General features: G+C 40.7%; 1 protein-coding gene across 1 annotated transcript; it reads left to right on the top strand.

Moving 5' to 3' along the window:
• Window positions 1-73: 73 nt before the first annotated feature.
• sfmbt1 (Scm like with four mbt domains 1) lies at window positions 74-26917 on the top strand. The gene is made up of 21 exons (XM_074612125.1): window positions 74-214; window positions 7938-7995; window positions 8089-8183; window positions 8626-8869; window positions 10763-10851; window positions 11657-11909; window positions 14157-14254; window positions 14398-14499; window positions 14810-14969; window positions 15166-15248; window positions 16205-16331; window positions 18167-18280; window positions 18456-18498; window positions 19330-19397; window positions 19521-19660; window positions 21218-21327; window positions 22266-22441; window positions 23140-23318; window positions 23441-23662; window positions 24817-24945; window positions 25112-26917. The coding sequence occupies exons 2-21, from the start codon at window positions 7971-7973 to the stop codon at window positions 25250-25252; spliced, it is 2598 nt and encodes an 865-aa protein (XP_074468226.1). The 5' UTR covers window positions 74-214; window positions 7938-7970; the 3' UTR covers window positions 25253-26917.
• The last annotated feature ends 865 nt before the right edge of the window (window positions 26918-27782 follow it).

Raw genomic sequence — 27782 nt, 5'->3', positions numbered from 1 at the left:
TACGAGAGCTGACACCGGAAGTAGCGCTCCACATATAAAAGAGCGGCTGTTGCTCTGACAACGGTTTTAACTTCCGCACCGTTTTATGTTGAAAAACACCCAACCGGGACTCTCCGGTGTTATTTCCGTTAACTTAACTTAACTGTTAGCGAGCAGCAGACGGAGAGGAACGGCATCTACTAAAAAAAAAGCGACTTGGAAAAACTACTTATCGGTAAGAGGTGAATTTAGCGACTAAATATTCACGTACTGTGTGTTGTTAGTGACAGAGTGGTAGCGGTGTTTAGCGTCGTGGTGCAGCATCCGTCTTTTTTCCCGTCTCTCAAATAAAGATGAGTTCGGCTCGAGTGTAAAGCGCCCTTATTGCTCGTCAGCCTGCTCTCTCTCTTATATATACACTGCTCAAAGAAGCCGTGTGACGTCCAGTAACTTACACTCACAGGCGGGTTTAACATGTGTCTTCCACACGTTATAAACCACGTGTTTATTTATTAAAACACACATTTAATGATTCTCTCAACCGGTTATCTGTCCTGTTCTCCTCCAGAGTGAAAGTTAGACTGCTGTAGTCTCTCTCTCGGCATTAATGGCCCATCTCTCTCTGTGTGTCTCAATGCTGCGGTTAGTCTACTCTGCACTAAGCTAGTTTTGAAGGATTGTGTGGACATTTCTATTGGATTTGTCCTTCAATAATCAGTATATTTACAATGTCGAAGCCTTACATAATGACAGCCAGCTAAATAAACTGTTATGCTATTGGTGTGCTTTTTTTAAACAGCTGATAGATAGACTGGGTGATGCTCAGAAAAGGTTTCATTTGTCAGTTGACTTGTTATTGCAACCTATTTTTGGTGCTTAACTTCCCTATTGTTGTGCAACTTGAGTGATCCTCTGGCAGGCAGCAAGCAGCGCTGCTCCGGGTTGACGTGCCGCTATGCAATGATGGCAACGAGGTTGCATTTGCAACTGAATGACTGAAACCCGCCTTGTTTATTTAGCCCATCGTGCGAGCTGTTTGGTGGATTTTTTCATCTCATGCATCCTATTTGTTGTGAAGTTATATAGCAAGTTGTTGACAGAATTAGAGGTCAGTTTGACAGAGCAAGTCAGCTCCCTATTGCTTGGTCTTTCAGAGCAAACCTTTGTTGACAACCATGATATCCATATTAAAAGTGGCAATCCTTAAGATTTCAGTCATCGTTGAATTTCTTTTTTTTCTCCCCACAATATTTTATTGAATTTTCAAAATCAAAATACAACACAAAAACAGAAATCGTGTGACAGCAAGGACAAACCTGCTCGTGGTTGGAAAGACAAAAAAACAGCATGGTATTTAGATCTATACATTACATGAAAATACATTATGCAGAATTCTCAGGGCTTGGATATATTATACAAATCAGGGAATACACAGCCAAGGCAAGGCAGTAAAATGCCCAGAGAAGAACGTTAGACGCTCATGGGGGCACTGGAAGGGCACCAGTCCACAGTGCAATGCCCCCTACGTATTAAATCTGCTGTACAGTTTGGGAGGTGGTTTAGAAAAGGTGCCCACAACTCATCGAAAGCCCTCTCATTCCCCTTCAAGATTGAGCTCAAGTGCTCCATTGGCAAAACTTTCTATGGTTGAATTTCTATTTCAGTGAAAACATTGTAATTGTGCTTAGAGTTTAGCAGTCTGGCGGATTTTTGTTGATACATGAGCATAGAAATAGATTAGAAAAATTCTATGTCTGTACATGAGCTTCAAGTTTTCAGAATTGTGTGCATCCATTGTGTGTATACACCATTTTTTTCTGAGAATATCAGTACAGACATTTCATAATACAGCATATATATACATAATGCAATACTCTCATCCGTGGACCATATAGGCTCAATCCCCAGTGTGTTACCTCTAGCGCGGTCAATCGTTAAAATATTTAATCGCAAATTAATCACACATTTGTTATCCGTTCAAAATGTTTACCTGAAAGGGAGTGGGCAAATATGCCTGCTTTATGCAAATGTATGTATATATTTATTACTGGAAATCAATTAACAACACAAAACAATGACAAATATTGTCCAGAAACCCTCACAGGTACTGCATTTAGCATTAAAAAATATGCTCAAATCATAACATTGCAAACTGTGGCCAAACAGGCAACAATAGCTGTCAGTGTGCTGACTTGACTATGACTTGCCCCAAACTGCATGTGATTATCATAAAGTGGGCATGTCTGTTAAGGGGAGACTTGTGGGTACCCATAGAACTCATTTTCATTCACATATCCTGAGGTCAGAGGTCAAGGGACCCCTTTGAAAATGGCCATGGCAGTTTTTCCTCGCCAAGTTTGGAGCGTTATTTAGGTTCCTTCGCTAAAAAATCGCAAGTTGCGTTACTAGTTACCTCATTTGGCTATAGATAGTGACTTAACAGATATTTATTTAAATGTACTTCTTTGCCACTTTAATGACGTCATTTAAATCGCCATGGCAGGTGTCATGTATCAAGTCATCATAGAAACCTGAAAAAAACTCCGCTGGGCTGCGATTTTATCATAACTATTATCAGGGGTGCCATGTTTTCTCACTTAGTGCTATTGACTTATCATCAGATGGTTTTATGGTGTCAAGTCTTGAGACATCAGTCAATGAGATTTCTGCCACCACCCCAATACAAAAGAGGCGAGTTTAATTTTGATTTGCCTAGCGTTGCCTGTTAAACAAGATAATCCAGACTTCACTGTAACCTGTTTTCATTGGAATTACTTTCTACCGAAGAAATAGTTCATATTAAAACTGTTCACAGTGTTGATTATTTAGAGTTTGGTGGAAAGAGATGTTGCGGTAGAATTTTTTTAAATGTAACTTTTCAATGTTTTGAGTAGAGCTGCAACGATTAATCGATTAGTTGTCAACCATTTTGATAACCAATTAATCGGTTTGAGTGCAGTAATGTGAGCCGCCGAGTGCAAACCCATGGTAACGCCGTTCGCCTCACTCAGAGGCCATCCGTACCATAATAACACTACTTTAGGAGCAACGGAAGTCAGACGGCGGCTGGCGGTACCACGGTTTTGCACTCTGCGGCAAAACTACGGTGGTCTTCAGGTAAAGTAAAAGCATGAACACCTCTCTCTAGAGCAGGTATGGGCAAACTATGGCCCGCGGGCCGTATATGGCCCGTTGGGCTTTTTAATACAGCCCGTCGAATATTGGTACAAAATTGTCCAAATTATGGTAAAGACCGCATTCATTTTGCCTTTTTCCTGCGATACCCGGCGTTTCAGTTGATCCCACTCCCCAGTACGAACACTCTAATAGCCCTTATTTAAAAAATTAAGATCTATTTCGACCTCACTCTGACCGTCACCACGGTCTTCACCTTGAATGAACCCATTCAAGGTGCATAGTTGGTTAGTTCAGCGGTTTTACATGTAGCAACTGTGTGTTATAGATCACCCGATAGAGCGGGAGCTCTTACCGCGGCAGGCCGGGGTTCGAATCTACCTTTCGGCACTTTTTATTTAGCCAAGGATTTTGCCTTGTGTTCCCCCTCATGTTTAAAAGGGCGTTTTCATTTTCTTTTTTCATAAATTACTGTTTTTCCCTTAAACCTCTGTGCGCAGTAGGTGGGATTGGTTTAGAATTGCCACAACCAAACTGACACCAACCTTTGATGCACTGGCAAAAAAGGGTGACCAACAACACTGTTCCCACTGAAATTAAATGTAAGTTTTTGTTTACTTTTTAGTTAATGGCTTTTACTTGTAATTTATATTAGTTCACACAAACAGCAAAAAAGTTTGCCCACCCCTGCTCTAGAGCCAGTGTTTGGTTTGAGCAACATGGCAGACTCTGTGTAGAGGACCTGCTCCTTATGTAGATATGAAGGGCTCATTCTAAGCTAACGAAAACAAAACACGATTCTTATTTTCAGGTGATTATACACTAATGAAAACCTAGTTATGAATATTATATTCCATTACTGCTAATCAATCACCTGAAATGTTACACACTGTTCCTTTTAAGAAGAAAAAAAAAGAATTCTCTGATTCCAGCTTGTTAAATGTGAATATGTTCTGGTTTCTGTACTCCTCTATGACAGTTAACTGAATATCTTTGAGTTGTGGACAAAATAAGACATTTGAGGACGTCATCTTGGGCTTTGAGAAACACCGATCGACATTTTTCACCATTTTATGACATTTTATAGACCAAACAACTAATCGATCAGTTGCGATCAGTTGCAAAATACCAATTCATTCCTTTGTATTGATGTGAAGGCAGAAAGAACCTGGCACCATAAAACCCAAACTAATTGCATGGCTCAATAGCACTATAGGTAAGTTAGAAAAATATGTTTTTTATACTTTAGTTGAAATGAACTTTTATGCTACAACTTCAAAACACTTACCGTAGTCTAACACCAATGCAGATAATAATTAGAAAAACAAATAAGTGCTCTTCTGAAAATAGGTTTTGTATGGACACCAACAGGAGAACATACTAATTTTCTGCCACACTGCTGCTTATAATGTCATACTGGTGATCAGCAGATGCCATTAAATAGTGTTTGGGGAAATGTTTCAGCCGCTAATTTTATTGAAAGCTGACTTTTATTTCCTGCAGACGCCGTGCATAGGCCTACATGCTGTGTGAATGTGTATTTAGTCAGATTGTATTTCCCGCCCAGGGACCTCAAAGGTTCAGGAAGGCTTGGTAGTTTAGAAAAGCTCATTCTGATCACATGTTAAGTGCGGATGAGAATAATTCAGTAAGTGCTTGTAAAGAGGATGTAGTGTGGATCTCAGTGGTCTGTGTGAGTGCCCGTGTGTGTGAGTGCCCGTGTGTGTGTGTGTGTGTGTGTGTTTGCGTGGGTGTGTGCACATTTGGCCCTTTCTCTTTCAGGTTCAGTCAGAGTTTCGGCTGGTGCAGAAAGACTCAGGCAGGCTGCTGTTAGCTGTCGTCCATGCAGACCACTTGCAGTACATGAAACAGGGGAAGTTGCTTTTCTTCCTGCCTGGCCGTACAAGCCGACACCGTGCTATTCTGCAAAGTCAACTGCTGCAGAAACCTACAGCTCAGACAGTCGAATAAGAGACAATATTGAAAACGCGTCTTCGGGAATTTCAAAAGATAGTTCTCAGAAGTGTTGTAATCAATATACCTCTTTAAAGGGTGACACTGCTTTAATTGTTTTAGAATGACTGATTCAGTTTCATCTGGTTTAAAATGCATTATAAACGATCACATACATAGAAAAGCCAGGAAATGGATTGTCGAGGAAGGTGCAAGTAGTTTTTATATATCATAAGCATAAAACTAACACTGCAACTTATGATTATTTTCATCATTGATTAATCTGTTGATTATTTTCTGGATTAAACAGTTAGTTGTTTGGTCTATAAAATATAAGAAAATGGTGAAAAATGTCGATCGGTGTTTCCCAAAAAATCAGTACGTCATACAAGTAATTTGAATCTCAATGTACTAACAGAAATAACAGCTTGGACAACAAAGCTGGACAATAAAGGTGAGGAATAGACAGGACTGTTATGTACACAAGTAGTGAAAAAATAGGTGTGTATATATAAATAGTATATAAACATACTGTATATAAAAAAGCACCAATCACCCAACAATAAAATAAGAATAAAATAATAAAATAAAATGTCTATTTACAAGTCAAGTGTTCTGGAAGTTGTAAACATGACGTCCTCAAATGTCTTTTTTTGTCCACAACTCAAAGATATTCAGTTTACTGTCATAGAGGAGTAAAGAAACCAGAAAATATTCACATTTAAGAAGCTGGAATCAGAGAATCTTTACTTTTTTCCCTTAAAAAATACTCAAAACCCATTAATCGATAATCAAAATAGTTTAAAAGTTGACAACTAATCGGATAATCGTTGCAGCTCTACACAAAACAGAACTCATAAATGAGCTATAAGCTCAGCATCAGGTGTTAGAACACAGCTTCTTAACTTTAGGCCTGTATTTCTACTCCTGTCTTCTTAACTGCTCTTTTTTTTCCGCTCTTGTGTCAGGAGTGTGACCCCCAGAGACAATAAGGCCCTCTGGTGTGTGTGTGTGTAAGGGGGGGAGAAAGACAGAGGGAGTCTGGGGCAGGGTCGCGGGTGAAAGGTGGCGCTGATCCCGGTGGAGCACGGGGGTCGCGTTGGCAGTCCGGTCGTCGTGAGGTGGGGTGGGGTGGTGGGGGTTGTTTCTGACGGCAGCCTTGGTTTTAATAGAGATGTCAGACGTGACAAAGACGGGCCTGACAGGCCGGCTGAAAGGAGCTGCTGTGACAGAGCAGCTCTCCTCAGCATCCCATACACCGCTCCCCACTGTCGTCACGCCCAGCGCTCCCTCGGTCTCATTCATGCCACCTCTCTTGTTGTATTAACTTATTTCATCTGCTCTCCACAATGCCGTGGGGCAGTTTGATGTGTCAAAGCTTGACGTGTGTGTCCACATTCATGTCAAAGCCTTGTTTGAGATCTTCACATGCAGGGCAGGAAAATGTATGACGGTTTTTAAAAAGACGAGTTTCACAAGTAGAGGTGGAGCTGGATGAGATTTGCATAGTTCAATATATTTCCACGTACCATCTGGTGTGTGTTACTTAGGTGGTGGTAGCCTGTGCCGCCCTAATGAACGGCAAATGTGCAGCATGTAAATTTGTGATTTTATTCATCACCACTTCTCCTGTTTTGTATTGATAGAGTCCAGGACCAGATGGAAGCTCTTGAATGTTGATGTAGTAACCAAACCAGCTCTATTATCAAGGCCTACGAGGAGACCTTGATTTTAGAATGGCTGGAAAAATCCAAACAAATGCAAATTAATTTCATTTTGGCCTTGAAACAGGGTTGATAAATGAAGGCTATTAGATTGTGTCTTTCTTGACCTAATGATGCTACTGTCATGGTTGCTGGTATATTAATGTATTTCAATGTTGACTGATAATATCCCACTACTATAATCGGAGAGCGGTTTGTGGGTTTGTGTGTGTGTGTTTGTGTGTTTGTCTCATAAATATACTATTCATCCAATCCCCTCCAAACTGGCCCCAAAAAAGGTTCAGGGGGGCGGCGGCCTTTGTTTAGTTTATCGGCGTTTTTTATCATTTTATTTAATATTTAATGTTGAATAAATACAATGTGCCGCGAGGCATCTAGTGTATCTCAAACTCAAGGATGCTTGTCAAGGAAGAAATGGACGTGTTTTTTTGTTGTTGTTGTTGTTTTTTAACTTTATTTAGAACGATTCATAGTCTGGCGACCTGTCCAAGGTGTACCCTACCTTCGCCCAATGTTAACTGGGATCGGCTCCAGCAACTCATTAAAACCATCTTTATTAGCTCTTTCCACAATTCCAACAATCACCGACTCTGGTTTGGATGAAATAAACCCTTAATTTAACACGTTGGATGTCAAAAGAAACAGCTGTTATGCTACCAGACTCAACTGAAAAAAAAAAAAAATGTTACCTCGCTGATTTTAAAACATACTCAAACTCGACAGAAACAAAATAAAACCATCTTGGTTAGCTTATTTTTTATTATCTGTAGCTGTTGGCTGACACACATTGCATGCTGACCGATGTGTCTTAGGAGGTGTGTTGTGAATATGGTGGCCAGCTAAAGTAAGTCTTGATCTCTGTTTCCAGCTCTTTTGTGTAACTTTTTGCTGATACAGTTGGTTTTTGAACTGCTGAGCGGGCTGTTAGAAGCCAGCGGTATCATCACCCTCATTAATCTTTATAGTAGCGAGTTCAGTTTACCTAGTGATGTCCAGATCTGCAGATTGTGATTTGATTAAGTCACAGCATAGCGTGCTGCAGATGAATGCGATAGCTGCAATTCTGCCGCCAGAGTTTTAAACCGGCGCTTGTTCATTTACTCTCGTTAAGTCGCTGGATAATAATCCTTCTTCTGTGTTCCTCAGAGCTCCTAGTCTCGGCCTTGAGGGGGCACCAGCATGAGTCAGGAGTCGCTGGAGTCTGGTAAGAACTGTTCTGTGAACGGCTGTGTGAAATGAAAAAGATGATCTGTTGTAGAGCAGGTTGGAAAAGAGAAATGTGTTGTGTGTCTTCCAGACAGAGACTCTGCTCAGGATGCGTCTGACTTTAACTGGGACGACTACCTGGAGGAGACGGGAGCCGCGTCCGTGCCCCATCACGTCTTCAAACATGTGGGTGGTGACAACCTTCACAGCTAACACACACATCACAGGATGTTCCAGCTATTCATAATCAATTACTAAACATCTGTGTAACATTTTTCTGAAGAAGTTAGTTTCAAATGATGTATTAAATCTGAAAATATGACTCAAATTTATGGAATGCGTCAGCTAGTAAAGCCCCTAGAAACAGCTGTAGAGGCATCCAGTCATAAAGCAATCTACACAGAAGTCACTGTAGCATCACCAGTAGTAACAACGCTTCTATAAATACGCTTTTAACACATGATACTTAACTGACAGGTAGAATGAAAGTAATCATTTCCCTTCTTCTCTGTTATTTATGTAAGTTTTTTTTTGTGTAACCAGCTGCAGAACAAAATATGGTTTAACTGCGAGTGTGCAGATGAAGTTAATGATTCCATGTATCTCTGTTCTTCTGTCCTGGTCTCAGGTGGACCAGGGCCTGCAGACAGGACTGACTCCAGGCATGAAGCTGGAGGTGTGTGTGCGCTCGGAGGCCGACAGCCCCTACTGGGTGGCCAACATCATCACCACATGTGGCCAGCTGCTGCTGCTGCGCTACGAGGGCTTCCAGGATGACCGGCGTGCCGACTTCTGGTGCGACTTAATGACGGCGGACCTCCACCCGCTGGGCTGGAGCCGCCAGCACGGGAAGACAATGAAGGCCCCCGAGGGTGAGGCATGGCTGCTGTTGGCACGGCGGTTTATTTTTTTTTTGCTGTTGTGAGAGGTGTAGTTAAAGTAGTAATCCACCTATTGACACTAGACAGGTTGCATGGTGTCTTTCTGTAGAGCTGAGTGTGATATAAAACTTATGTGCAGCCATGAAAAGTTGTTCCGGTGCCAAATATTAATCATTTTATTTTGTACATGAAAGTCTCTCACAGTTAGCTTTGATGATGAATTGCAAATTGATGATTCATTTCAGATGCTAAAGTGTCAATCCGTAAGATTTCAGTCCTGGTTGATTTGGCGTCACCCTGTTTACTGGTGGTAACAGCAAATATGGTTTAATATTACAGTTCCCAGAATACTTGGGGCAGCAAAACAAACTATTGTTGTTTTAATAAGATATTCCTTTATTAGTCCAACAGTGGGGAAATTGCAAGAAGTCAGGAAATAATTGGCCTTTTTTCATCGTTCTGTGAACAACTGTGATCTGATTTAATGCTGCACACAGCATGAGTCTGCGAACAGCTAAAGTGAAAGTAGTTGGTTACCTCATTGTCACTGTTCTTGTTCCATTACTCCCAGCAATATTTAAAATCTGATCCGCTGTCAAAAACTAATGAAAATGACCGTTGTCTTGTTTTGTAGACCCATTTTTGATGAATGATAGCGGTCAGTGTCAAGCTCACTGACAGTCACTTTGCATTTTCTGTGACTACTTCATAATAACTCGTGTTTCACCAGATAAATGCTTTTAATGTGACGCTGCAGCTGTAGGAAATGTTGGGTTTTCGTTAGCTGTAACTTAATACAGTCCGTGAATGTCGCCACAGACACCCAGTTCATAATGCTGTAAATATATAAATATTGCAATACTTTCATCAGTGGGCCATAGGCTCAACATCAATTGTGTTACCTCATTTGGCGATAGATAGGGACTTTAAATGAAAATCTTTGAGATTATTACTTGAAGTTTATACGTCTTTAGCGTAACGTTAGTGCTTCTACTTGAGGATTTTTTTTCTCTTCTCCTCTTTTTATATTTTTCTGTGAGTGCGTCAGGGACAGGTGAGCCGTAGAGAGAGCACAGAGTTGTTTGTACTGTGTACATGTTGTCAAAATGCTATTTAATGGTAGAACTCAACTAAGTAATTGCACTTTTGTTCAGCAAGGCCAGGAGTAATGAATATTTCTGTTTTCCCGATACGGTGCTGCCACAGTTGTCACAGTTGTGTTGTCCTTCTAGTTTCATGAGAAATAGTTTTGTCTGGAAAATCAGTGAAGTGCTGAAGCAATTTCACTGTTTTCTTCTGTTCATTTTTAATTACTGCAAATAATGTTATGGAGCATTTATATTTATTTATTTATTATTATCATTACTATTTATTTATTTTTATTCATATATTGTTAAATACATTTATTAAATTATTATTTTTTTTAAATGTATTCACTTATTTATATTTTTATTTTATTATTTTTACTTTTTTCAATTTACAGTTACCATCTGTTATATGTACATATTACTTATATTTGTTGTGGTTTAGGCTGTTGTTGTAGTCTTTTTTTCTTAAGGAAACAATAAAAAGCATGATTTAAAAAAAATAAAAAATATTATGAAGTGAAATACCAGAGCAGCTGAAATACTTGATTTGTCTTTCCAGACTGTAATAACTGCATGAAGCAATTGGAAAACACAGATGAAAGTTGTTCACAGTATGATGAAAAACTCCTATTAGATGTAATAATCTGTTATTTTTTAATTAATTCCAGTATTTATTCTTTTATTTTTTATGGCTGATGCTGGGATTTAGGGTGTCAAAAGGAGACCAGGCAGATGAGTGTATGTTTATGTTGGTTAATAAACTAAACACTGTATATATGTGTATGATCCACCTCAGGTGTGCGTGAGAAGCACCAGGACTGGGAGGCTGTGCTGGAAAAGGCCCTGGCTGAGGAGTGCAGCGCGCCTGCCAACCTGCTGGAATTGGTAAGAGACGGGAACGCAGCAGCTGTCCTTCTTAGAAACTCCTCACACAAACACACACACAGACAGTGTGGGGCGTTAGCTTTCGTCTTTCACCCAAGTCTCTGTTTGGGCCAAGAACAATCTCCCCTATCAGAATTGATATGATTAATCTGACTTTAAAAACACATAATGCAGTAAATAACACCGCTGAGGTTGTCATAATAAATCCAGACTTTCCCCTTTACTGTTCAAGTGGCGAGGCAAACTACAACTGACATTAGAAAAACACCAAGCTGACAGGTTACACCCTCAGGTGATCAGAATCGTGAACTATGACTCTGCAGTCTTGACACGCACACAGCTGTCAACTGTACAACGTTATGTTTTGTTTTACTGTTGTTTGCCACTTTATAGTGTTGATTTGAATCTCAAAGAACTTGATATGTTTGTTATGCCCGTTTTGAAATGGCAAAAAGACAAAAACATCACACCTAAAATGTCCGTCTGATTAAATGTGAACCTGAACTAAATAAGATTTTGTAGCTGTTATGAAGCCTTGCATGCGTACCCTGCGTGGAGTCTACAATAAAACAAGGCTGTGAGCTTTTGTTCCTACAGCACCAAGGTTGTGCTGTAGGAACAGCCTGTGAAATTCTTTCGAGCCATTAGTTAGCTTTCAGTGACTGTGCTTCAGTTCTGCCACTTAGTCATGCAGTGCATTCTCTCCCCGTACAAATTCCTCGCTTCGCCTAGGCGTGTGTTCATTTGTGTTTGTGTAAGTGTGCTATCAGCTTGTTATTTACCCCTACCCCCCACCTCCCCACAGCCCCAGCGTGGTAGAGACCCGGTGGAGCTCCTGTGTGCCGGCTGCTACGTGGAGCTCAAGGACGGCGCTGACCCGGGGCTGGCCTGGGCCGCCGAGGTGGAGGAGAACGTCGGAGGAAGGCTGAAGCTGCGTCTGTTAGGCACCGAGGGCCTCCCAGACACGCCCGCAACCCTCTGGCTCTTTTACCTCCACCCACGCCTCCACCCACCAGGCTGGGCTAAAGAGCACGGCTGCACCCTCAGGCCTCCCTCAGGTCGGTGGCACTGACATGGGTCAGATTTTATATTTAGAAACAAAAGGAAGAAAAGGAAAAACAATGTTGAAGTTTACTGCCAAACCATGCATGAGTAATAGTTTCAAATGGAAGGACACATGAAGAATCCACTTGCCGATCATAGACTGGATGCATGTTCAATTATACATTATCATGTGATAACTAGGGCTGTCAATTGATTAAAATATTTAATTGAAATTAATCGTAAATTAATTGCACATTTTTTATCTGTTCAAAATGTACCTTAAAGGGAGATTTGTCAAGTATTTAATACTCTTATCAACATCGGAGTGGGCAAATATACTTGCTTTATGCAAATGTAGTATGTACTATGTATATATTTATTACAATGACAAATATTGTCCAGAAACCCTCACAGGTACTGCATTTAGCATAAAACATATGCTCATATGATAACATGGTAAACTCAAGCCCGACAGGCAACAACAGCTGTCAGTGTGTCAGTGTGCTGACTTGACTGTGACTTGCCCCAAACTGCATGTGATTATCATAAAGTGGGCATGTCTGTAAAGGGGAGACTCGTGGGTACCCATAGAACCCATTTTCATTCACATATCTTGAGGTCAGAGGTCAAGGGACCCCTTTGAAAATGGCCATGCCAGTTTTTCCTCGCCAAAATTTAGTGTAAGTTTGGAGCGTTATTTTGCTTCCTTCAAGACAAGCTAGTATGCCATGGTTGGTAAATATGGATTCCTTAGGTTTTCTAGTTTCATATGATACCAGTACCTTCAGTCTCGCTTTAAAACTGAGCCTGCTACAACCTAAAAAACGCAAATTGCGTTAATGCGTTAAAGAAATTAGTGGCGTTAAAACAAATTAGCGTTAACACGTTATTATCGCGTTAACTTTGACAGCCTTAATGATTACCTATGAAACTGTGTCATTTATATAGAATCACTACATCAGATCTGCTGTTTAATTACTAATTACTTTATGAGTTTTATAAACATTTTTTAATACTTTGAACCAATACTCAAAATGTGATGGTACCAGTAGACCTTGAAATTGATTTTCCATGCAGGATTAGATTTGTTGACATTGTTCTCAAGGCCACGATCTGCTAATGCTCTTCAGGTGAATAAAGTTTGTTAATGTGCACGGTGTAAGAAGCACCGGAGGCGATATCTCTCTCCTGACACAGCTGATCTACCTTCTGCTACCACTACAGCTAAAGCTTCATTGATATTTAATGCCAGGCTTTTATTATACCTGGATACCTTGCTGTTGCAAAATGTAGTGAGCAGTAGTGGTGCATAAGAAGTAAACACAGCCTTTTGTCTTACTTGTATTTTATCGTTTCATAAAAGAATAGGGGAGATATCAGGTTTTTTTATATGTAATTAAAGGTAACAACCGAAGTTCAGCCTTATTAATTCTGCACATCATCTTGTTTATAAGGCCGTCTGGAACCCAGTGCCGCCTGATAAGAAGTTAATGGGGTTTGTGGTTGCAACATTTTGGAGGACAACGCTGTTTTTTGTTTGCTTGTTTAATTCATTGTGGTGACCTGAGTGGAGGTCCAGAACAAAGAACAAGCAACGCATATAAGTTCAGTTATTAAAATAAGAAAATGTGCAGTGTAAAATTATATCACATGTACCTTTTTCATTAACCTCTTGCACTCCTTGAGGGCACCGGCGCCCTCGGCCGACTTTACTGTCTGTCAGAGGCTGTAGCAGGCTCACGTTTAGCGCTAGAGTGAAGGTACTGATATATGAAACTAGAAAACCTAAGGAATCCAAAAACTGGCATGGCGATTTTCAAAAAGGTCCCTTGACCTCTGACCTCAAGATATCTGGATGAAAATGGGTTCTATGGGTACCCACAAGTCTCCCCTTTATAGACATGCCCACTTTATGATAATCACATGCAGTTTGGGGCAAAAACATGCTGTTTATTGAATGCAGTATAAATGTGTTATTTTCACCTATTCTAAAAATTATGTATTTGATACATACTGGGGTCCATAAACAGTCTTGTAATTGCATAAATTGGGTATCACTGTTAAGCTGAGACTCTTATGGATCCAATGAGCCCAACTTTATTCATATGTGATGATGTTAGTCCCCATAGTAGTCATTAAAATAGACAAAAACAGGTCTATGTGGGTCTCTTAGGGTTAAATATCTGTATGATAATCCAATGATACCCTAGTCATCTGGACGTCTCTTCAGTAGCTGATTTGTGTGTGTTTGCTTGTTTCAGACCTGTTGGCCCTGCGGACAGAGGCAGAGTGGGAGGAGGTGAGGCAGAGGATCAGTGACCTTCCTCAGGATGAAGCTCTGACTGCAGAGTTCAATAAGGTACTGCCAACCTTGCACCCCCAAACAAATCACTGCTTATTGCATATTTGCTAGTTAAGATTTGATAATTATTATTATTTAATTGGATGCTGAGCTTTTGAAAATGACTCTGCATGTGTGTGTGATTGCGTTGTTTGTCTCAGGATCAGCCCACCATCGCTGCTCATTGTTTCAAGGAGGGAATGAAACTGGAGGCTGTTGACCCTGCTGCTCCTATTTCAATCAGGCCTGCCACTGTCACCAAGGTAACAGAGTTTCCTATCAAATCTGTCTCTCCGATGCTGCAATGTTTTTCTCGTTTGCTGCTCATTTGCTGTAGTTGTTTATGCTTTCTGTCTTCATTACCACCCTATCTTCACTAGCTAAAATGATCACCCCAGAGTCTTGAAAGACCACAAACATGTGTGAAACTACATCCTTTTGACGTTCATCGTACAGTCTAGTAGATCTTCGCTTGATGCACACTTTAGTGTGACTCGGTGAAGTGAAACAGATGGTAAAAACTTTAAATACTGTATGTCTGGAAGTGTCCTAAAATGACCTCCTCTCCTTCAGGTGTTCAATGAGCAGTACTTCCTTGTGAAGATGGACGACCTTTGTGGTATCGAGGAATCAGAGGGTGCTTGGAGGTCCTTCCTGTGTCACAGAGACAGTCCAGGGATCTTCCCGACTCAGTGGAGCCTCAAAAATGGACTCACTCTCAGCCCCCCACCAGGTCTGCTCTGTCAAATGTTGTCCCTTTTTATAGCCACTCACTTTATCGGTTATCAGTGATACCAGAGAGTAAGGAATGGGGATGATTAGATCAGACATGCTTTCCTTCCCTGTCTTGATTTGCTTCCGTTATCTGTCCTCGCTTCTCTCTTTCTGTCCATTCTTTCTCCCTTCTTTCTTTATTTTATCATGTACAGGATACCAGGGTCCGGACTTTGACTGGGCAGATTACCTGAAACAATGCGAGGCTGAGGCAGCTCCTCAACATTGCTTCCCAACTGTAAGTCAACCTCTGTTTTTTTCCCCTTTTACACCGAGTTCACACTGGTCAGGCTTCAGTGTAAAGGCCCTGACGCACCAAACTGACGGTCGGCCGTCGGACAGTTTGGGGTCGTTGGTGAGCGTTAGTTTTTGTCGGCTTGGTGTGTCTGGGCCTTAATGGGTTCATGTACAAACCCACCACCAGTGAAAGACCCAATGGCCCTGTTCAGACCTGATATTAACATGCATCCTGGGTGATCTGATCACGAGTGGACAGCTCTAAGTACACTCAAGACGCATTGAGATCTGATCGCTCAGACCACATTGAGAGGTGGTCTGGGCCACATATAGCCACATATGGCCACATTCTTTTAGCAGTGTGTAGGCGAATGTGTCCTGGACCACATTAAGCACTGTCAACTCAACTGATGTGTGTCTGTGTGTGTTACTCACGGTGAGAGGTGACCCCCAACAGCTTGTAATATGATGGAACACAGGACTGAAATTGACAGTACTCTGAAAGCATTGTGCTTTAGCAGCTTATTAAGTCCGATACCTACTGTATCTGGTGCCCACTTGCTTGTCACATGGATGGGTTTGGTTGTTGGGGAACAGAGGTTGAACATTGCTCAGATCAATGCTATAATACCCTACAGCAGACAAGTGTCAGTTCTGTCTGTAGTCTTGTAACCATTATACCTTGGAGGAGATGGATTTTATATTCAGCTATCGCTGAATATAAGTATACAGTCAGAAATGTTCTTAATCGTAACATCAACATCATATACGACAGAATGTAGAAAATTAAGTTTTACCCCTTTGACAGACAGCATAGTAGAATACCAGTGATGATGCCATGTGTCATCACTGTTTGGTTTTCATAACAGACACAAATCACACAACGCTTTGCAGTGAAATCGCTCTCACATGAGTTCTCTCTCTCTCTCTCTCTCTCTCTCTCTATTTGCCTACCAGGAGCTGTGTGACCACAGCTTCAAAGAGGCCATGAAACTGGAGGCCATCAACCTGCTGTCACCTGAGAACATTCACGTGGCGACTGTCACCAAGGTCAAAGGTCAATACCTTTGGCTCAACCTGGAAGGTGAGAGGGGGCCACTGAAACAATGTGTTTATTTTAGGAGATGAAAGTAGAAATTTAACGTGTGTCATTTCTGTGATGTCCCACAGCACAGGTTAAAGCTCTACATGTCATGTAGAACATTAACCTGTGCTGATTCCCAACTTGGGGGTCGCACAAACTTCTCGCGGGGTCGCGAGTCCTTCTTGATTTTAAGGAGTGCAAAACAACTTTTTAAAAAAATGTTGTTTTACAAAAAAAAGTTGGCCTACATCTCAGCATTTCATATATTTATGTGAAGAGAACTAGTAAATTCAATTATTTTTAAAGTTTGTATTATTATTTAAGATATAAACAGGATATGGGCACAGTGAAAACCTGAACACAAGTTATAATCACAGAGTCTTCCCTCTTGGCTAAACAGCCTCGTCCTGCATTAGAAAAGTACGCAGTTAAAACAACCAAAGAGCTGATAGAACAATGACCAAGTGCCAGGGAGAAGAAAACACTGAATTTGTCAAAAAAAGAAAAAAGCATATTGAGAATGTATAATTGTCAAAATACATAATGCAAACAGAGAATTGTATTAAAAATAATAAAAAACTCATCTCTGATGCAATATTCACAGGAAATAATCCGCTCAAATTCATCCAAATCGCTCATTTTACACAAACTTCCTGCAGTTATTGCGTTCATTATTTGGGTTAATTCTACAGTTTATCAATTGTTCTAGCTGTTATTGTTATGCATGGGATATAATACGAAATATCCATAAAATATGTCACTTAGTCAGGGGTTGACAGTTTACTCAATGATAGAAAAGAGGTCCCCTAAGGGAAAAGGTTGGGAACCACTGATGTAGAGCATTAACATATGTGGATCTAATCTGGATTTCCTGGCTCCCTAGTTGAGCAGCTCCCTTTCTATTTTGTATGGGGGACGCAGGAATGTGAGAGACACAGATTATAGTATTTTACACCAGCTTGTACACAAGATCACTGCTTCTGAGATTATACAGTCTGCTAGAGAAGCAGAAATTAGTGTTGAACACTTCAGACACAACATCTTGCTGTTTCAAGCAGCTAAAAACTCTTTAAAATGGTGTTAACAAGAGCTTTTTAAAAAAGAGGTAGTGAGAGTAGCTCTCAAAAATGTTGATTTGATTGACAGCGGCATCTCCCTTGCAACATATATCTCTTACAGTAAGAAGCTGTATAATAATAATAATAGGTTTTCAGGGCCTTTAAGGTGTGTAAACATGGCGAAGCTTCACAAATGGACATGTTCCTGTAAAATTGGATTTTCAAATTAGCATTTATATATGTTACAAGATGTTTTGTCACAGATTAACCTGCAAATAAAAGTAAATCATTTATAACGCTGTGTGACATTTGTTTTTCCCATATTATGGGCCGCTTTGATGTCTAGACACTGCAGATACAACATTGTCACGTATTATAAAATGTAAGACTATGACTGCATTCACACCAGATCTGGCGGTGCGGCTGCACTACAACCCTGCAGCGAATCGCTGCAATACCTGATATGGTGTGAATGGAACCTATGTCTTGTCTTTGTGCAATTAAAAGATGGTAATATGTTTGTGTATATACTTCCACTCATGCAAACAAGTAGATTAAGTTTTACTATTGTGCGACATTATACATTTTATTTATTGCTCAAATCATTGTTAATTTCTTTTGAAAATATGACATGATGTAAGTGTTTAAGGAGTGATGAATGTCACTTCCAGGTGCTCTAGCTGAATGTGCCATCCATGCCAGAGTGAATGTAGTCTGTAATATCTTTACCGCTGCTCACTGTCAGTGATTGTCTAATAGCTGTGTGTGTTTGTACAGGACTGAAGCAGCCCATGCCAGAGCTGATCGTCCATGTGGACTCCCTCGACATCTTCCCCGTCAGCTGGTGTGAGACGAACGGCTATCCGCTCGTCTACCCAATCAAACCCTCAGGTATACAACATGAGTCATCATAGTGGACTCTCGTGATCTTCACACATCTGCCTTAACGAGACTGTTACTAATGCTGTAACAAATAATAGTACAGTTTTTTACCCTGACTTCTAAATTAGTGGCGTAGTGTCATAGTGTGTGACTGGGAACACATTAGTCTGTCCTTGTTTTGCAGTTGAAAAAGAGAGGAAGATTGCTGTGGTGCAGCCGGAGAAACAGTGAGTATAAGAGGAAGGGTGGGGCTGTTGACCATTGACTGTATATATAGATGGACGACACATCTCCACTACTCCCACTGTACAAAAGTGAAAATATCCCCAACACAGGAGCTGCCATCTTGAGATTTTTACGTCATTTGCAGCCAGAGTCTGCGCAGTAGTGATTGGGGGGCTGGAGTCGTGGTATCGAGGTCACATGCTGAGTACAGCTGCAGCTTGTTAGCGTGAGCCACTTAGCTGGTACGTTAGCACTACGGTAGCTGTTTGGCTAGAAAGACACAACAACTAATCATAATATCTTCATAACTACATTTATGATCAAATTGACACATGTTCTATTAGACAGACTGGTGCCGGTTATGGAAAGTTAAAGTTACATCTCCTCTCGTAAAATTCCCGAGGCTCCGGTTCCGCGACTACTTCCCTCAGAGCAGCTGTCAATCACAGCTGCCAATCATGACGTCTCACCCCCTTTTTTATCGCATCTAATAACTAATCAATTCCAAACTTATCAGAAGAACGAACACATTAACATCAGCGTGATAAGAACTACCTAAAATGACAGAAACCATCTTTGGGAAAAATTAATTTGACGAGTACTTTGACTTTTTAGTTTGGCCCATGTCGCATTTGCTGACATGGAGAGTATCGGGATTTATGACATATAGTGCAACCAGCCACTAGGGGGCGATCGAGATGTTTTGGCTCCACTTTTGGGGAGCTGTCATGTCGTCCATCTTTATATACAGTCTGTGGTGTTGACTGGTTTATCGGTTTGAATGGATCGAGCCCTGTTGCCTTTCAACATCTCACTCAATTTTCACTTTACAGCCGACTTCCACCGAAGTCATCGTCACCTGACGCTGTCAAGCAGCAGATGGCCTACCATTCAGAGACAGGTGAGTGCCTCATCTCAGGTCCCATTGAGGGATCCCAATCTGTGATAAAAGTCCCGTCTACTGACTCTCTGTGTAATCTGTGGTTGTGTCATCATTTGTATCTCATTTTGTGTCCACGTGCAGGACAGGGAAACGGGAAATACTGCAGTCCCAAGATTTACTTCAACCACCGCTGTTTCTCTGGGCCTTACCTTAACAAGGGACGCATCGCAGAGCTTCCTCAGTTCATTGGCCCTGGAAACTGTGTCCTTGTGCTCAAAGAGGTGAGAGGGGCCAGTCCAGCTGTTTACTGTATGAATAACACAAAACAGGTATCATCCCTCAATCACTAAATACAAACAGGAAGGTTGATGGTGATATGTTCAGGTTGTTTTTTAGCTATGCTAGCGGCGTGACTGTGGATGGCAATGTCGGTCACTGGGTCTGCCACTATTGAATAGATTGTCAATAGGGCTGTCGCGATATCAGATTTTCACTACACGATTATTGTGGTCAAAAGACAACTATATTATCGCAATATCTATAGAATTTCTTTTAATGAATGAATAAATAATGCTATCAGTCAAATTCATAACTGACCAAAACCGTGATTTAAGAGACGCTGGATTATTTACTGGATATTATCATATGTGTGTATTATTAATATGATATCAATGTTTAATTTCTTAAACATCACAGTTATCGTGACACCCCCTAATTGTCATAAAGCTTGGTACAGACATTCAGGGTTCCCAAATTGTAAGCTTTGAGGGACCCTTAGCTTTACATATAGCATCAAGTTACATTTTTAATTTGTCCAATTCTTTGGTTAGTGACCAAATACTTGCAAAACCTAATGGCATTCCCATCAGCCTCAGCTGTACTTTGTGTTAATGTGAGCATTGTAACATGCTCAACTAAGATGGTAAACATGGTAATTATACCTGCTAAACATCAGCATGTTAGTAACATCATTGTGAACATTTCAGCATTCTAAAGTTAGCATTTAGCTCAAAGTCACAGAGCTGCCAGCATGGCTGTAGACAGAGGTTGCGTCTGAGATTTCAGACTAACATGCTATTTAGTACGCTAAAGCAGTATGTGAGATTTTTTAGTATGTTCGAAACCTTAGTATGAAACCAATAGTACGTGAATTGCATACTATTTCTGGTGAATATGCAACGCTGGACACTACAGCGGCAGGAATATCACACAATTTAAGTGTAAGTATAAGATTTCAGACATTGATCCTCACAAATCGTCATTTTGGTCACATGAGGATGTTACGGGTTACCATGGTTACACGTCTCCAACCGGCAAGGAGGTTCTCAGGAAGTGACGATGTAAAATTACCGCTCAGTGCATCCAAAAAGATACAAACTACTGTTTATTCACACAAAAGTATGTTGAATGATAGTACACATTTTGGGTATGTAGTGCGTGGTATGTGGTTTCGGAGGCAGCCTTAGTCTTATAATTGTTTAACTAGTTGAATACTTTGAATATTTACTTGAAACAAATGAAATCATGTTGGAGATGACTGATGTCCTCCATCTCACACCATGGTGTTGAAACCTACTGCATTCTGACAGAAAGAGGAAGTTGCTACTTGTGCTCCTTCTCAGTAAATACATTCTCTCATTCCTCTTTCTTCAGTATTTCGCTCACGTTTGTAATAGTAACAGTAACAGTAATGAAAGTCTTGTCTCAAAATGAAAATGGTAACAGTTTGATGTTAAAATGCTACACATAGCACAATTAAAAAATAAAAGACATAAACCTTTAACCTGCAGATAACCTGTACAGTAAGTGTCGCAACTCTCTGCATGTCTTGTGTCCAGGTTTTGAGTCTGCTGATAAACTCGGCGTACAAGCCCAGCCGTGTGCTGAGAGAGCTGCAGCTGGACCAGGAGAGCCGTTGGCAGGGCCACGGAGAGACGCTCAAAGCCAAGTGAGGGGAAGCACCATTTAATCCTCGGCCCAAAATACTCCATTCTGTAGAAAAACCTGCAGGAGTAGTAGGAGTGTTCACAGCTGGCCTATTTTAGGATCCATATGCTGGATTAAACACGTACTTGAATGGACAAGTGGAAATTAATGAACCCAGCACGAGCTCCTGATACTTCATTAAAGCAACGATATAGCCGACAGCATCTGAGTTACTTATAAAGGAACAGTGTGTAGCATTTGGGGGGATCTATTAGCAGAAATGGAATATAATATTCACAACTATGTTTTCATTAATGTATAATCACCTGAAACGAAGAATCGTTGTGTTTTCGTTAGCTTACAATGAGTCCTTCATAACTACATAGGGTCCTCTTCATGGAGTCCGCCATGTTGCTCCACCATGTTCCTACAGTAGCCTAGAACGGACAAACCAAACACTGGCTCTAGAGAGAGCCTTTCATGTTTTTATGTTACCTGAAGGCCTCCGTAGTTCTCCGTCACACTTGTGAAATTGTGTTAAAGTGAGCCGCAGAGTGCAAAACCGTGGTACCGCCAGCCTGACTTGCTCCGTTGCTCCTAACCTAGTGTTATTATGCTAAGGATGGCCTCTGAGCGAGGTGAACAGGGTTTTGCACTCAGCAGCTCACATTACCGCAGTCTTGGAGAGGGAGGAGTGAGCAGAGGGGTACTCAGTTGGTTGCAATCTGCAACCACACGACTAGATGCCGCCAAATCCTACACACTGTCCCTTTAAGGGAGACCTTGCTGGTCGTAGTAACCTTGTTAGATCAAACATGAACACAATAGGAGCTTTAGTCAGATACGTTTGGCACTTGGTTTTTGAAAATATAAATTTTTTACGATCTAATATTGTGTGGAAATACGAAAGATTTATCACTATTTATTTACTGTTTAACCTTTCTTTTCTTTCAATGTCAGGTACAAGGGAAAGAGTTACCGGGCCACTGTGGAAATAGTCCGCACTGCAGACCGCGTGGCAGACTTCTGCAGGAAAACCTGCATCAAGCTAGAGTGCTGCCCGAACCTGTTTGGACCTCGCATGGTTCTAGAGCGCTGCTCGGAGAACTGCTCTGTCCTCACCAAGACCAAATACAGTAGGTGGTTTACAGAACGAGAGACTGCTCATTGAACAGAAGCTTTCTTATCAAAGCAGACGATGAACCTCTAATTGCTTCGATTGTAATAGCTTAGAAATCTCTATACTTGCTTGGCAGTTGTGACTTTAATTCTAAACATTATTCAAACTCCCTCTAATGAAACACAAAGCTCATTAATTTCTCCCTTTCCAGCAACCTTCAGTTCATTTAATTTGTGTTGCTCATGAATAGAAATAATCAACGAGTACATAAATGATGCCTTAATGAATAGAGAGTCTGTGAAGCAGAGGAACAGAATTTGTGATTTAGAAAATGCAATAACTTTCCACAGGCAATGAATGTTTGGTTGGTTTGCTTTCATCTTCTGCTGAACTATGTTGACGGCACAAAGTCCCAGATTTGTTGGTATGTTTACTTGCTGCTGCACTGCAGTGTTGGGGTTAAGAAACTGATGCAATTTGATAGCAACAGACAAATGATTACACTTTATGTTCGGTCTCTTATGTTTTCATATCACTCAGACAGCACATATCCTCCACAGACGTGCTTTTACAGCCTATTTATCAATGCTCTCCCTGTAGAGAATGCACGTATTAAAAATTAATTAATTACCATCTATATTGATGACGTATTCAAATCTTTCAGACATGTCTAAATGCAACATTTCACAATAAAGCCTGTTGTCTTGTCGTCAGCATATTACTATGGAAAGAAGAAGAGTAAACGCGTTGGCCGTCCACCCGGGGGCCACTCCAACCTGGAGGGTGGAGTGAAGAGAAGAGGGAGGAGGAGGAAGAGGAGGAAGCAGCTTTTTGTACATAAGAAGAGACGCTCCTCAGCCTCAGTGGACAACACGCCTGCTGGGTCTCCACAGGTAACGCATGCTCATATTTTCTTGATTACATTAAAGGATGCATAAGTTCATTGTTAACCTTGATTCTTCCTCACACTTTACTTGCTAATGGACTGTTTGGTGTCCTTGTCTTTTGCTCACAGGGCAGTGGAGAGGAAGAAGATCTCGATGAAGATGACTCCCTGAGTGACTCTGGCTCTGAGCTGCAGGACGACCTCCAGGATGATTCTGAACAGTCGATTGGGAAGTCTCAGCCCACCACGCCGTCGCCCTCCCCACCAGCGACACCCAGGCCCACACGCCGGCGCCGGAAACCCCGCTCGCCCTCATTCTCTGACGATGAGAACCGACCTCCTTCACCAAAGGTAATGAAAGTCAGGAAGAATTTTAAAATGACTAGGTAACAACAAATGCTTTTGAAAATATTTATCTTCTGGTATCCAAGTTTACGTTCCAGACAGTGTGTCTTTAAGGGGCCGTGTCCACCAAAGCATTTTATCCCAGCTGAAAACGCCAGACGCTCTTCTGAAAACGCTCAGCTGGGAGCGCTTGAGGGCGCTTTGGAGGTGCAGCGTTTTTTTCAGTTGAGCCGCTTTGGTTGCAACTGGTTGCTATGATACAGAATATCCGCGGAAGTAAACATATCGGCACAAGATAGAGTACTCGCTCTGGATGAAGGGAAGGCTTGAGCACGTAGGGAGAGAGGACGGACCCGCTGGTCATGTCGGTTCATGAGATTTTGTGGCCGAGGAAACATCTTGGTGAGTACGATCGTTTGGTTCAGATTCAGATCAACTTTATTATCCCACACGGGGAGATTCGTTTGGTCAAATGCTCCGGACATGAGGACAAGATAAAGTCCACAGTAAAAACAATAAAAACAATAGCATAACAAAAACAATAAGACCACAACATACCCATAATAAAACACATTTGTTCACATCTTTGTGGTAGGATATTTGCCCCCACCCCTCCTCCACTGTGATTGGATGGCTGGGTTAGAAGTGACAGTGACGAGCGCAGTGTTTTTCTTGGAGACCTGAAAAAAACACCAAATGCAGAATAGACGCTCAGCGCCTCGTCATGCTGCTGCCGTTTCTATCATAATGTAAATGCGCTGTCATTGCAAAGCATTAAAAAAATACGCTGCCCTCAGGAAAAAACGCTTTGGTGGACACGGCCCATAATGAATACTCTATTGTGTACCACTAGGCGTAAAATACAAATTCTTGCCAGCATAAAATTAAAGATTGTATGCACAATCCCACCTCTCTGCCCCTTCCATCAAATGCAACTTTTTCTACCCAACTAATCCATTTCAATAAAATTTTAAACAATGTTTTCACTGTGACCTGAACCTGCTCTGAACAGCTTATGAGAAAATCAACAAGACTCAAGCAGCCGGTGTTTCTTTTTATGAAATGTTCAGGTCTGCTACCCTTCTCCTCAGCATTAGCTGTGAGCCTTTCCACTTCAGCTGTGAGTCTCTGTCTGATTCACCATATCTGTGTGTTCATAGACCTCAAAGATCGAGCCTCCTCAGAAGTTGTGTTTGGACACCAGCCCCCTGGAGTGGAGCATTACTGATGTGGTTCGCTTCATCAGGACCACCGACTGTGCGCCTCTTGCACGGATTTTCTTGGATCAGGTAAGAAATACTCACAGACTCAAAGGCCTCTCAGGATGAGAGCTCACTCCACTCTACTGCAATAAGTACATTATACACTTGTATTATATCCATGGTCACAAATACAGAACATCAATTTTACCAACCAAAACTAATTTTCATGTGATATGAATTCATGTTTTCATAGGAGATTGACGGACAGGCGCTGCTGCTGCTGAACCTGCCCACAGTGCAGGAGTGTATGGACCTGAAGCTGGGACCGGCCATCAAGCTGTGCCATCACATTGAGAGGGTCAAGCTGGCATTTTATCAGCAGTTTGCTACGTAGCTGACGGGGAGTGAACAGTGAACACGGACGTGACTACATACTGTTCTGTGTGTTGATTCTGTGAAAAACTGTATTTTCCAATTTTGACATTTCCAACACTGGACATCCTTTTAGAATCCTGCATAAACCACATTGTGTCAGAAAAGCATGGACATGAGGTGGACGAAGATACAGCTTCTGATCATTGAAAAAAGAACAAAGAAGAAGAGCTAAGGTGCTCTTTAGGAAAGACACAGGGGAGGACTGAAAGACGGAAGACTTCAAGACACTTTGATGTCATAAATAAGAGTAAAAGCCTTTATTAATCCCAGCATGTTTGGCAAAAAAACAAAACAAAAAAGAAAGCCATCATCAAAGACTCACTTCCAAGTTTCTAGCTATGATATAATAAAGGCTTCTTAACTTATTTGTGTCTTCAGAGTGTCTTGGATTCTCCTCTTTTATTCCCTCTTTCTTTATGAGGATGACAGAGTGCCAGTGCTACAACTCCATTCAGGATTTACAGCCCGCCCTGCTGTCTCTGAAAGAGAAAACCACTGAATCACAGCTTTTACTTGTCCTACTCAGCCCTAGAATATTTGGTATCCACTGGTCAACATTTGCTATTGTCTAATCTCATTGAAAAGATGCTCAACATTTTTGGTGCAGATGAGGCTAAACACAGTATATGACAGCCCACTTACATTGAAGCACTTAAAAACAAACATTGTTTTGAACAAAATGCATTTCACAGCAAGAGCTCCAAGCTGAGACTCACTTATATTCATTTGGCCCATAAATTAACACAAAATAGCTAACTAAAACGACAAGTTGCATAGAATAAATACGGTTTGAAAGTTAATTGAAAGCCATAGGTAATATTAAACTAGATATACTGTTAATAGAATTGAAATAACAGTCATGATAAGGAATTAGATTTTAGTGCAAACACCAGACATTTATACTCTACTAACACTATTTGCAAATGTTATCCAGCTGAATTACAGATGTAAATGGGGCCTTCATCTCAAGAGATCAAATTGCTTTCTTGTTCAAGCTTCTACCGTATGTAAGAGCAGTTTACATTGTAAAGACTCTGTAATGCAAGCACAAGCAAAACCATATACTGTATGGTGGTTATGCAAATATGATGATAGATTTCCATGATGTGCATGTTTGTATATAATGTATATAATCAAATATCTTCTAGTGCAACAGGGTGATTCGAAAGAAAAAAAACTAGACTATTGAGCAATTAACTTTCTGAATAAGCAATGTGTAAATCCCCTAAATATACTGTATAATTGCACAGAGTACGCCTAAACTTTCTCATAATGGGGTGTATGGTTAAAACTAATACAGCTACAGTTGAATATTTGAGCCATTTCATACTAAATAATTATTATTTTAACAATTACCTTAATGATGGGCAGTTTTAAAGCAAGAGGATATTCTCAAAATGCTTTTGTAAATCATTTTTTCCCCCTTTTTACCTGTTCTTGTAGTGTGATTTACTGTAATGTGCTTCATTTTGTGTGAGGAAAAACCTCCGTAGGTGTTTTGTTTACTAATTTCCTTGTAGTTTACTGTACTCAAAGCAATGGAGCAGTTTTTTCATTCATATTTGAAGATTATAACTGCGCTATTTAAAGAGAAGGTTGTAATTAAAAACAGTGCAACAACTAATTTTAGCCTGCCGATGGTCATTACCCGTCTGAAAATATGACATACAGGATTAAACCAAACACTCCATAGAATAGGCAAGCACCCAACTGGACTATGCACGCACTGTAATAAACCGGAAACTGTCAAGCATGTTCTTATGGAGTGCAACAAATATGACGAAGAAAGAAGGGAACTGCTATCAGGAGTAGATGATGGAAATATTACAATGGGGAATCTGCTAGGAAAGATGTCTAAGAAAGTACACAATCTTCTAATTAATTACTTAAGGGCAACAGGAATAATGGAGAGGATTTAATTATTATTAATATTATTGCTATTATTAATAATTATTATTTTAAGAAAATATATATTTTAATTTTTTTTAATTTTTTTTTTTTTCCTTCCAATCTACTGCTCCACACTCCAGTCCAGTAGGTGGCGGTAATGCGCCTATAAACTGGTTTGCCGACCGCCAAACACCAAAGAAGTAGAAGATTATTCTAGCCTGCCTGGGCCTAAATTGTCTTTTCCTGGTTTTAAAGGCTGCATTACAGTAAAGGGATGTCATTTTCTGAACTTACCAGACTCTTCTAGCTGTTCTATTATCTGCCTTTACCCACTTTGTCATTATATCCACATTACTGATGATTATTTATCAAAAATCTCATCGTGCATATATGTTGCAATTTATTTATTTTTTCAAATTTTAGGGACACTGTCATAGTTTAAAGAACATGCCACCATAAGCATAAAATCTGAGTAAAAAAGTTACTTTTTTATACAATCGGAACAGTGGGATCTGCATTTGCAACATCCAACATCATAGCACTACTTTGAGAGGGCACATACTTTTGCAAATTAAATGAACTATTGACTGAGTTAATCT

Source organism: Sebastes fasciatus, chromosome 1 (assembly GCF_043250625.1).
Source record: "Sebastes fasciatus isolate fSebFas1 chromosome 1, fSebFas1.pri, whole genome shotgun sequence".
NCBI classification, from domain to species: domain Eukaryota; kingdom Metazoa; phylum Chordata; class Actinopteri; order Perciformes; family Sebastidae; genus Sebastes; species Sebastes fasciatus.
This window is presented reverse-complemented; position numbering and strand designations above follow the sequence as displayed.